The sequence below is a fragment of the Triticum dicoccoides genome, chromosome 1B, assembly GCF_002162155.2.
Source record: "Triticum dicoccoides isolate Atlit2015 ecotype Zavitan chromosome 1B, WEW_v2.0, whole genome shotgun sequence".
NCBI lineage: Eukaryota > Viridiplantae > Streptophyta > Magnoliopsida > Poales > Poaceae > Triticum > Triticum dicoccoides.
In genome coordinates this window covers 294,061,809-294,074,163 of record NC_041381.1, presented here as the reverse complement: position 1 = coordinate 294,074,163, position 12,355 = coordinate 294,061,809, and the positions used below count along the sequence as shown (strand labels likewise).

The window sequence follows — 12,355 nt, the reverse complement described above, 5'->3', positions numbered from 1 at the left end:
ACTGAATTGCTTGAGGACTAGAAATGGGTTAAGCTTGGGAGAGTTGATACGTCTCCATCGTATCTACTTTTCCAAACTCACTCGCCCTTGTTTTATGCTCTAACTTGCATGATTTGAATGGAACTTACCCGGACAGACGTTGTTTTTAGCAGAATTGCCATGGTGTTATTTTTGTGCAGAAATCAAAGTTCTCGAATTGACCTAAAAATTTACGATAAATGACTTGAGGCCATGAAATTTGAGATAGGATCCATGTATGAGAACAAAGTATGGACTTTGGTGCACTTGCCCGATGATCGGCAAGCCATTGAGAATAAATGGATCTTCAAGAAGAAGACCGACGCTGATGGCAATATCACTGTCTATAAAGCTTGACTTATCGTGAAAGGTTTTTGACAAGTTCAAGGGGTTGACTATGAAGAGACTTTCTCACACGTAGCGATGCTTAAGTCTATCCTAATCATGTTAGCAATTGCCGCATTTTATGATTATGAAATCTGGCAAATGGACGTCAAAATTGCATTCCTTAATGGATTTCTTAAAGAAGAGTTGTATATGATACAACCAGAAGGTTTTGTCGATCCTAAAGGTGTTGATAAAGTGTGCAAGCTCCAGTGATCCATCTATGGACTGGTGCAAGTATTTTAGAGTTGGAATATATGCTTTGATGAGGTGATCAAAGCATATGGTTTTATACAGACTTGTGGTGAAGCCTGTATTTACAAGAAAGTGAGTGGGAGCTCTGTAGCATTTCTAATATTATATGTGGATGACATATTGTTGATTGGAAATGATATATAATTTCTGGATAGCATAAAAGGATACTTGAATAAGAATTTTTCAATGAAAAACCTTGGTGAAGCTACTACATATTGGGCGTCAAGATCTATAGGGATAGATCGAGACGCTTAATAGGACTTTCGTAAAGCACACACCTTGCCAAAGTTCTGAAGAAGTTCAAAATGGACCAGTCAAAGAAAGGGTTCTTGCCTGTGTTGCAAGGTGTGAAGTTGAGTAAGACTCAAAGCCCGACCACGACAGAAGATAGAGAGAGAATGAAAGTCATTCCTTATGCCTCAGCCATATAGGTTCTATATTATGTATTCCATGTTGTGTACCATAACTGATGTGTGCCTTGCCATGAGTTTGGCAAGGGGGTACAATAGTAATCTAGGAGTGGATCACTGGACAGTGGCCAAAATTATCCTTAGAGGACTAGGGAAATGTTTATCGGTTATGGAGGTGATAAAGATTTTATCGTAAACGGTTACGTTGATGCAAGCTTTGACACCGATCTGGATGACTCTGAGTCTCAATCTGGATATGTATTGAACATGGGAGCAATTAGCTAGAGTAGCTCCATGCAGAGCATTGTAGACATAGAAATTTGCAAAATACACATGGATCTAAATGTGGCAGACCCGTTGACTAAACCTCTCTCTCAAGCAAAACATGAGCATACGTTAGTACCCTTTGGGTGTTAATCACATGGTGATGTGAACTAGATTATTGACTCTAGTAAAATCTTTGGGTGTTAGTCACATTGCGATGTGAACTATGGGTGTTAATCACATGGCGATGTGAACTAGATTATTGACTCTAGTGCAAGTGGGAGACTGATGAAAATATGCCCTAGAGGCAATAATAAAATGGTTATTATTATATTTCCTAAATCATGATAAAGGTTTATTATTCATGCTAAAATTGTATTTACCGGAAACTTAAATACATGTGTGGATACATAAACAAATACCGTGTCCTTAGTGAGCCTCTACTAGACTAGCTCGTTGATCAAAGATGGTTAAGGTTTCCTAACCATAGACACGAGTTGTCATTTGATAACGAGATCACATCATTAGGAGAATGATGTGATGGAAAAGACTCAACCGTTAGCATAGTATATGATCGTTCAGTTTATTGCTACTGCTTTCTTAATGTCAAATACATGTTTCTTCAACCATGAGATCATGCAACTCCCAGATACCGTAGGTATACCTTGTGTGCTATCAAACATCACAACATAACTGGGTGATCATAAAGATGCTCTACAGGTATCTCTGAAGGTGTCTTTTGAGTTGGCGTGAATCGAGATTGGGATTTGTCACTCCGTGTAACAAAGAGGTATCTCTGGGCCCTCTCGGTTATACAGCATCACAAGAAGCTTGTAAGCAAAGTGACTAAGAGTAAAGAGACTTGCCAGTAACGAGATTGAACTAGGTATAGAGATACCAACGATCGAAACTCGGGCAAGTAACATACCGACAGACAAAGGGAATCATGTATGTTGTCATAAAGGTTCAACCGATAAAAGAACTTCGTGGAATATGTAGCAATCAATATGGGCATCCAGGTCCCGCTATTGGTTATTGACCGGAGAGGTGTCTCGGTCATGACTACATAATTCCTGAACCCGCGAGGTCGCACGCTCGTTGACGCTAGGCTAGTACTGAGATATTTGATGAGTGGTAACCAAATGTTGTTCAGAGTCCCGGATGAGATCTCGTACATCACGAGGAGTCTCGGAATGGCTGAGAGGTAAAGATTTATATGTGGATGTCATATTTTGGGTTTCGAAAAAAGGTGTAGTTTTTTTGTATTGTACCGGGAAGCTTCCACAAGGTTGCGGAGGATTCCCGAGGGTTTCAGAAGTCCACAAGTGGGTCCACCATGACTTAAGGGCTATCATGGGCTGTGGGGAGGCGCCCTGGTCTTATTGCTCTAGGCGCACCAAGTCCTCAAAATCCCATGTGGCTAGGGAAGGCAAAAAGGAAGGGAGTCCTAGTAGGAATAGGATTTGACTTGGAGTCCAAGTCCTCTCCCCATTAGTTGCGCCCTAGGGCTTGGAGGAGCTGTTTCTCATGCCCCTCCACATATATATAGAGGGGATGGGCACCCCAAGAGGAGAGACAAAGCCCTTGGCGCCCCTCTCTCTCCCGTTACTCCATAGTTCCACCGCCTCATCTCGGCAACGCTTAGTGAAGCGTTGTCAGTGCTCCACCACCACCATCACCACCACGCCATCGTGTTGGTTGTGATCTCATCTACTTCTCTCCCGCTTGTTGGATCAAGAAGGAGGAGACATCATCGAGCCGCACGTGTGCTAAACTCGAAGGTGTCGTCCGTTCGGCACTAGATCGATTGGATCGTGATCGGAATGGAAAGAGTACGACTACATCAACCACGTGATAAACGCTTATGCTTAGCTATGTACAAGGGTATGTAGATGCTCTCCCCCTCTCTTAGCTATGAATCTCCATGGATAGATCTTGCGTGTGCATAGAATTTTTTTGTTTTCCATGCAACGTTCCCCAACAACATACCCATTTTGATCAATTTTGTTTGAGATTTTGAGTTGTTATTTTTTGTTTCCTAAGGTGTTTTGGCTACTTGGTAACGGCTTTGACATCGACATCACCGCCACTCATCATCGCCACGAACTTGTCATCGACAACGACCACTTCACCTTTTGACAGCACTACCATAAGAAAGGAGGTAATATCAACAACGTCATTTCACATTCCTTGCCATTGCATGGTTTGCCCCAAGCCTTTTGCGTTACTTGCCAAGTGAAACTGGCCATTTGTGTATTGTCGGGCCACGCTACTTGTGTACCTTAGTGATACGTACTCCGCATAGCTTCAATTGTGTGCACATATCTTGTTATCATCTCTTTTGTCATAAGTTACTCCCGTGCATATATCATTGCTATCTTGGATCGATCATCTCGCATAGTGGCAAAAGCATCATACACAAAAAATGAGAGAGAGAGAGAGAAAATATTTTAAGCAAAAGGAAAAGATAAATAAGAGCTTGTGAGCAATAGCAATAGCATCGACCACATTGCATCTCATCTTTATATCATAGATCATCTTGGATCACAGTTGTGTGAGCTTCATCTTGAACCACATATACATAGCATAATTGGGATAGAAGACGCCACTTTTTCTCTTATAGGTCAGTGCACAAGTACCTATCTTGCCCATTTGAGCAATCATGTGAACTTCTTTCTAGTATTCATGCAACACGAGCTTTTCCGTGGAATCACCTTTTGTGCTCAATCCTTGGTTACACGAATCCCACTTATCATTCGTGTGTATGTTGTTCCGTGTCATACCATAGCTATTGATCTACTTGATTTACTTGTAGTTGGTGAATCTTTTTCAACATTTTCAATATCTTGACTAACACTTTCTTGAATTTTGTTCCACTTATCCTAACCAAGCCCCTTGACAAGCTTTAATTTTGTAGGTGTGAGGAACAAGTCCGGTACCAAATCCACTATTATAGCATTCACATTGAGTGATACTCGATACATCATAAACCTTGGGAAAGGTAAGTTTGGTATTGTTACCTCATTTCCTACTCACGTTGGCTCAAGTCTTGTGATGGATAGGCAAGGTACATCATCTCCGGTCTTTGACGACAGAGAAGACAAGAACAACTACGTCACCAAAACTCATCACTTTGGCCTCCAACGAGCATTGCATGATTCGATTGGTGTTGCCAATGACCACATTGATGGTCTCGTCAACGACAGTCGCCAATCGGAGGCTTGGACGAGGGAGTACATCAACAACAAGACAGGTACTCAAATGGATGAACTTCGAGCATTGATGGTCAACCGCCACTCTTCATCATCTTCATCATTATCATGGAGAAGACACTCAAGTCACCACTCTTCGGACACTAACTCCGACTCAACTCTACTCCGACCTCGTTCTCATCTTCGAAATGACCATCAAGACCACCATGCTCAACACAACCCATTCCATATCAATGGATTACAATACCACCTTCGTGAGCCTGAATGACATCATCGTGAATAACAAGATGCCCTTGAGCAACAAATTCCCAAGACCTTCAAGATCAAGCACTACAACGTCAATGCCAAGGAGAGCAAGAACGTCACTTTGAGAGCGCACAAGAAGCCAAAGGATCCCTTCGCCAAGCTCAAGAACACCTTGTCGCTAGAAACAGAAGGGCAATAGAAGAGCGCCAAGAATAGTATGCTCACAATGAGGAGCATAAAGAATTAAGGCAGCAGGCACGGATTCCTCGCCCTCGCCGACAAGCTCATCATCAGGATCAAGAAGACATTGATCCACCTCAAAGACATGAGCACTGTGAACCTCGCAACAACCACGATGAAGAGAAACATTATGGGAAGCTCAAGTTCACCATGCCAAAGTTCTACGACAAAAACCAATCCCAAAGACTTCTTATCATGGGCACTCAAGGTGGACAAGATCTTTCGACTTCACAACTATGAAGAATCAAAGAAGATCGTTGTAGCTTCTCTCAAGTTTGATGACTACGCCCTCATTTAGTGGGAGCAAGTCATCGAGCGGTGCCAACAACAAGGCCTACCACCTACCACTACTTGGAATGACATGAAGGAAGTCATGTGCGCACCCTTTGTGCCTATAAGGATCTCTTCAAGCGACTCCAAGTACTCATGCAAGGCACCAAATCGGTGGAAGAGTACTTCAATGAGATGGAGATTGCCATGATAAGGGGCAACATCAAGGAAGGCGGGGAGGAAACTATGTCACGATTCTTAAATGGCCTCAACCACCAATTAAAGAATATTGCGGACTTCCAACCATACTCAAATCTACTCGAACTCGTACATCAAGCTACAATGGCGGAATGCCAAGTACATGATGACATCAAATATGCCACTTACTTCGCCTACCGTCGGGACCATTTGGGCCCAAACATCATCAAGAGTCTCCAAGCGCGGCAACAACTACCCGAGCTACACCCACTAGTGGTGGTCCTTCAAGTTGCAAGCCGCAAATGACTTCTTCCAGTCGTCCTCCCACAACCAACTACAAGCCAATAGCTTCGACATCTAGCACCCCTCCAAAGGATGATACTGCCAAGACAAGTCAAATTCAATGCTTCAATTGCAAAGGGCGTGGCCACAAGACCTTTGAGTGTCCCACAAGATGGACCATGATCATCAACTAAAATGGAGAGTATGATTCAATGAGTGATGAATAAATGGAAGCGCTAGAGCACGTGGTCATGCACCGTCAAGTTAATGAAGATGAAGATGCTCAAGTGTTTTGCGACAATGATTCGAGCCCCACTCTCGTTGTCTCCAAGATATTGAGAAGACGAAGATAAACGATACCACATCTTCCACACAAAGGCCTGCATCCAAGGCGAGGGGGTGGAGGGGAGAAGGGAGGTACCAGCGGCATGGATTTGGGGGAGCCTACCGGTCGCCTCAGGGGGGTGGGGGCTTTTTCTCATAAATGTCATTTTTTGGAAGTTGCGGCAAAGAAAACAATTGATGATTCAAAACTCCTCTTTTCGAAAAAGATCGCAGCCGCGGGAGCTTCTTGAGACAAATGACTAATTTTTGCTAACGTGGCAGCGAAGATGCTGTCTCATTTTTACTGTCATGGAAACATTTTTTTACTACTGCCTCAGTTGAATTTTATAAGACGTTTCATATCCTCTAGCGAGGATGCAGCGGACTTACCGATCATATTTATACATGGCCCACATTTTCATTGATTTGCAGCTGATAAGTCTGACGCGATAGAGATTCCATGATTTCAATATTATCCAGCAAATTTGGAGCACGGAGATTTCACAATAATTAATTACTCCCTTCGTCCCATAATACTATATATTATGGGACCGAGGTAGTAGTTCGCAACAAAATCGACGCCTTCCCGCGGACGTTAGCGGAGAGGGGCAAGGCAAGAACAACACTTGATGAGCAATCTCCACCGGAGCTGAAAAATCACCTCACATCAGTCGCGACCCGACACAACAGAGGGTGGACCATTACTGGCCAGGCACGACACTAGTGACTTCACGTTTACGCATCACCGATCTGAGCTAAACTAAACTAAACACGGTGCGGAGTAGTGTAGGACGCATCCTTCCGGTCCTTTTCTTCCTCTTCCTGGAGAGACACTTGACCCATTCCGCCCCCGAGAGTCTGACGGTGGTGCGCCGTGCCCGCTTGGCCGCCGGCTCCAACTCCCTCCTCCCTTGCGTGCCCTCGGTCTCCCCTTCTGTTTCTGCTCGACGCAGCTCTGTGATCGGCGAGGTAGGCGCCTCGTCGTAGCTCACCGGGTCGCCCTTGACCTCGTCGTGCTGGTTGACCTCCGCTGCACAGAATCAGCACAAGGCCGAAAGAAATAAAAATCATCAAGCAAGAAAAAGTTGCAAGCTCTTCAATTATTATTTGGTTCAGTTTATTTCATCAGTCCACTCTGTAATGATGATAACTTGAGATCACTTCGTAAAAGGTCAAATAAACTGACACTGCGCTACGCCTAAATGTAAACTGCAGGGTTTCTAGAAGGCGACCACTTACAAGCAGATGACACTTCCGAGAGTTTAGCAAGTGCATCCAAAAGATGAATTTCTTGATCCTAGTTCAAGAAAAATATGAAATGTTAGCAATATGCAAGTGCATATGAATGCAACATACTGAGTTGTATACAAGTTCATGGGACCCTCACTTTGAGGATTAACCTCGCTGTCTGTAAACTAGCTGGATCTGGCTTCACTTTAAATAGTTCTTCAACCTGCAAATAAGAACACGTGAGGCTATAACTAATTTTACTACTTTTACACTAATGGCAGATAAAAAAATACATAAAAAATGCAATCACAAATGGTATACATAAAAGAGATGGATTGAAACATACTCCCTCCATCCCATAATATAAGAGCGTTTTTGACACTACACTAGTAGTCAGAAACGCTCTTATATTATGGGACAGAGGGAGTAGAATGCAAAAGCTGACACCCTAACTAAAGAATTTCATATAGCACAAAATAAACATAGAAATTTGTATAAGTTGGAAAAATACGAAATCTTTATCTTTGAAACATATTGGTATATCACTGGCAAGTAAGGGATGGAAGATTAGGAGGAATCAGGCCTCTCGGGGGGTTCACCTGCAGCCAAGTTTTTTGCGTCTGACCACAAGAGGGATACACGTACCTTGTTTACAAGGCCACAAGTTAGGAGAATCTTAATTATATCAGAGTCATGATCTATATTTCCAGCGCTGTAAGTGATGACGCTCAGGCTCTTAGATCTGCTCACAGGTGACACTTCAGTTCCCCTTTTTCTTGGTACTTCCATATCTTTGTGAAAGCACCAAGGAACATCACCAGCATTTGTTTGGTTGTGCTTTTCTTGAAACATGGGAGATACAGCGCATCCAGTTTTCATTGCACAGGGTGATTTCTTACTACTATCAAGCAGATCATGTTTGGGACTTCCCTGTAAACAGTTACAATCAGCATAAAGGTTCAGAATACTATAAGTGCACATTAAACAGCTTTATGCCCTTATCGTTTAAAAGCAGCTTTAACTTATTTGATTTTGATGGTAAAAACATGCATATGCCCTCTGGAAAAACACAGAGATTCAATAGAAGAACTGTCATTTATGCTCCACATAATAAATGTAGACGGGCATATTGTCGATAAACGCTGATAGTTTCCTACAGAATAATTTAGGTGTGATTTTCACGACCTTATAGTTAAAGAAAATTTATGGAGATTAGAATCGCCAGTAGAGGAACAAACATGCATAATTCATATTCCAAGCTGAGTGCAACTTTTACAAGAGAAGTAAAATTGCATACCGTCCGTACAGAAGAAACTGACTCGGGCAGCGGTTCAGCGCAGGGGGAGCATTTGAAGTATGCCAATGCACTCCCACTTCCAGATTTCAACTTCTTAGCTGGCACAGTGGCGTTGGGGTCAAAACAAGAACCTTTTGTGGTGCTATAAGAGATACCTAATATGCCAATGTCCCTGCACTGTAAATATTAGTCACTGGAACTGCAGAAAATCCAACATTACGTGATTTCAGAACATTATATCACCTTGCTGGTGACATCATGTGTGCTGGCGTTGGTGATTGTGGAACCAATGAGGTGAAGTACTGTCCAGTTTTGTCAATCTTATCAGCAACAACAGCATGTAGATCAAAAGCAGGAGTCTTCTTCATAAGACCAGAATAATTTACTAAACTAAATTTCCTGCACAGAGCAAAGAAAGATTATATATGTGAAACTGCAGTGCAGACAACTCCTTGAGTAAGCATCCGTGTTTGATTGCTAGGAAGTCTAGACATCCTCACCTCAAAGACTTGATATACTCATTTGAACTGACCCTTGCAATAACTTCTCGATGCTCCATGTATGATAATCTAAGTTCATTTCTTAGCTTAGTAAGAAGCCTGGCCTGTATATTTGTTTTAAGATCCAAAGGTAAAAGATCAGTGAAACAAATATATAGATCCACCCATACTAATTATGATATATGGAACAAATTCATCAGAACATAATGATGCAGAGATAACTAGAGCTGGTATGATAAGACACAGCAACAATAAAATAATGATAGCAGATTTATTTAAGTAGAAAATAAATAAAAATGTAAATTGAAGCTACGACGCCTTTCCCCAAAGTTTACATACAAATGCAAAAAAGAAAAACAATGCTCAGAATAAATCATTGAAGCCAGAGTTGGAAATTATATGATCAAAGAAGCAAAAGACAAGTTCTGTATAAGGTTTTTAACATATCCTTTTGCAACTTTATCTTTAATGCGTAGTAATTTATTCTATGCCTTTTATCTTGCAATTATGTGTTTGTACAACTCTAGTCTGGCAGTGCTCCTGCTGTTTCCCAGAAAGAAAAAGTCCTGTGTAACAAATCTGAAAAATATGATCCAGCAATTCCTATTGTTTGTAATTTGCTTAGTGATATTTCACAACTATCTTGTAGGTACAAGAACTATGGCTGAAAGATATACCCATAAGAGGAGGTCTGACTGAGCATAGAAAGCTCTTAACACAGAAGCGTATGCCGATCGCTCCAAGCAGTGTGTCTGAAATGAAGCATCTCCAGCATCTGGTATCACACATTTGAGATCTAGAGATTCCTTTGCAACTTCAGCATTACCAATGTTTCCCTTGGACCAAGCACTACAACAAGGCATGCAACGCCATATAATCAATTTGTTATGTAATCATTGTGAAGATTTGGGCAGATAATTACATCAGTAAGGAGGCAGGAACAGGAACTTTGACAAGACCCACTATAGAAACATGAGACTGGTACTAGGTATTAACTAGAGTACCAAATATAGGGAAATGTTAGATTTGAAAATATAGAATAGAAAGAATCTTAAGTCTTTCTGCTGGCATACATTTTTTATTCTGCAAAAGTGAGAAGCAACGCATGCATGGTTTTTTAGGTAAACCGTACAACATGTACTCACCTCAAAGACTTGATGTGCTTATTTGTACTGGCCTTTACAACATACTCTCTGTGCTCAGTGTCCGATATTTTAAGTTCATTTCTCAGTCTAGCAAGACATTCTTGCTTGGCCTGTAATAAGCCAAAAATAACGATAACAGAAAACATAGATATATAGTTAAAGCTGTGCTAAATGCTGATTATGCTAAGTACAATATATTGATGCCGATTTCGGTCAAAAATTAACTGATGGAGGGTAAAATCATGTCGAATGAAATAAGGCTGAAAAGTATAGCTGCATGAATAACAAAATTAAGAGCCTTCATAGTGAGGCATAAATCACCTTTCCCCAGAATTTACATGCAAAACCAACATATACCATGTCTTTGGTGAAAACTCAACATGCAGTAAAAAGTTGCAAATGAACTGATAACCCTATTATGTATGATTTGTCCATCAATTATTTTCATTTGAACTTGTAGGAATAAGAAGGAAGGTCCACGAAACATACCCGTGAGAGAAGGTCTGATTGAGCATAGAACGCTCTTAACACAGCTGCATATGCCGATCGCCTCAAGCAGTGAATCTGAAATGCAGTATCTCCAGCATCTGGTACTACACATGCAGTTACTACAGAATCCTCCCTCACTCCAGTATTCTGAATGCTTCCTTTGTTCAAACTAGCACTGTCATGCGGTGTGCCAACGCCCCCTCCTAAGTCGTGCGTGCTCTCCTGGCCTGCCTGCTTGCGGCGACTGTAAACCAGGCTGTTCAACCTAGCACTGCCATGTGATGTGCTAACGCTGTGCGTGCTCTCCTGGCCTGCCCGCTTGTTGTGGCTGTAAACCTGGCCCCTAACTTCAGTATTCCGAATGTTAGCTTTGTTCAAACTAGCACGGTCATCCGGGGGGCCAACAATGTGTGTGCTCTCCTGGACTGCCTGCTTGCGGCGGCTGTAAACCAGGCCCCACATACTAAGCACTGCAACAAAATGTGCACATTCCATCAATTGAATTATACAATACTGTATGCTGAATATCAGGACTCGGAAATTAATCATGTTCCAAAAAATAAAGTTGGCACCAGCCTTCAAAGCTCCAAAGATACCAGACTCGGGATGAAGTACGCAAACTCGGCAAATTTTATTGGTTTCGTTAGTATTTCAAACTGCAATTTCCACAATTTCAAACTACAGTTCGGCCTTCTCCACTGTTCCATGTTCCAACAAAATTCAAGTTAGTGTCAGAGCTAACGCCACCACCCAGTGTTATTAAAGCAACATGTGTATACATAAGGAGCCATCACATCGGCCTTCCAGGATTTTTCGAACCAAATCGTTTTTTAGTATCATCCTCACCAAACATACGTACGATCACACTGCATACATACGAGCATTCTAAAGCCTGATCAAGGTATGAAACCCGTAGAAAAACAGCTTGGAACCCTAACGGAAAAAAATTCAGCGGCGCCGGTATCCAGTTCGACCGATGGAGCAGCGGCAGACGTAGAGCGGCCCCCGCCCAGTGTATCACAGCAAACACGGACCATACACTGCTCTCGATCGTCTCGTATCGACGATCCTGCGGAAGGGGAGGCGGGGAGAAGGGAGGGGAGGGGTACCCGTACCTGCGGAGGGAGCGGCGGCGACTGAGACGGGACGGGTTTGGGCGGGAGGAGAGGCACTCCGGCGCGGCGCGGCGACGCGAACTTGGACGGAGAGGAGGAGAATGGAAAGGAGAAAGCTGCAGCTGCTGCAAAGGTTCCCGAGTAGAGATTTCAAAATTACAAAATGGAGGCATCCGGAAAATACTTATACCTTTTTCTTTCTTTTTGCAAACTTAGCCCTCAGGAGGGCTCCCCTGCGTTATATTCCAAAAAATAGTGGGAGAAAACCCCACCAAACAGTAAGAAGCATTACAACACAAAGATAAAATTACAGCAGTGCCATATAAACTAAAGGGCACACGGATTAGATACATGAAACCCGTTGGATAATGAGCAACTAGTATTTTCTAGGGGCCAAAGGCCATTACATATACATGTGTGTCAAAGTGCAGAAAATCCCTTATACAATGGGGATATACCGAAAAGGGGACTATACA

The 12,355-nt window shown here is 42.4% G+C and overlaps 1 protein-coding gene across 1 annotated transcript in view; it reads right to left on the bottom strand.

Annotated features, from left to right (window-relative positions):
* Positions 1 to 6,559: 6,559 nt before the first annotated feature.
* LOC119350334 overlaps positions 6,560 to 12,355 on the bottom strand; it is a 14,386-nt gene continuing 8,590 nt past the window's right edge. Inside the window, exons 2-12 of the mRNA XM_037618215.1 lie at positions 11,880 to 12,004; positions 10,765 to 11,234; positions 10,276 to 10,385; positions 9,808 to 9,979; positions 9,131 to 9,234; positions 8,874 to 9,029; positions 8,631 to 8,802; positions 7,979 to 8,263; positions 7,491 to 7,556; positions 7,343 to 7,400; positions 6,560 to 7,133 (exon numbers count right to left, since the gene is read on the bottom strand). Coding sequence (XP_037474112.1) covers positions 6,859 to 7,133; positions 7,343 to 7,400; positions 7,491 to 7,556; positions 7,979 to 8,263; positions 8,631 to 8,802; positions 8,874 to 9,029; positions 9,131 to 9,234; positions 9,808 to 9,979; positions 10,276 to 10,385; positions 10,765 to 11,234; positions 11,880 to 12,004 — 1,993 coding nt within the window. The 3' untranslated portion in view covers positions 6,560 to 6,858. The remainder of the gene's footprint in view (positions 7,134 to 7,342; positions 7,401 to 7,490; positions 7,557 to 7,978; positions 8,264 to 8,630; positions 8,803 to 8,873; positions 9,030 to 9,130; positions 9,235 to 9,807; positions 9,980 to 10,275; positions 10,386 to 10,764; positions 11,235 to 11,879; positions 12,005 to 12,355) is intronic.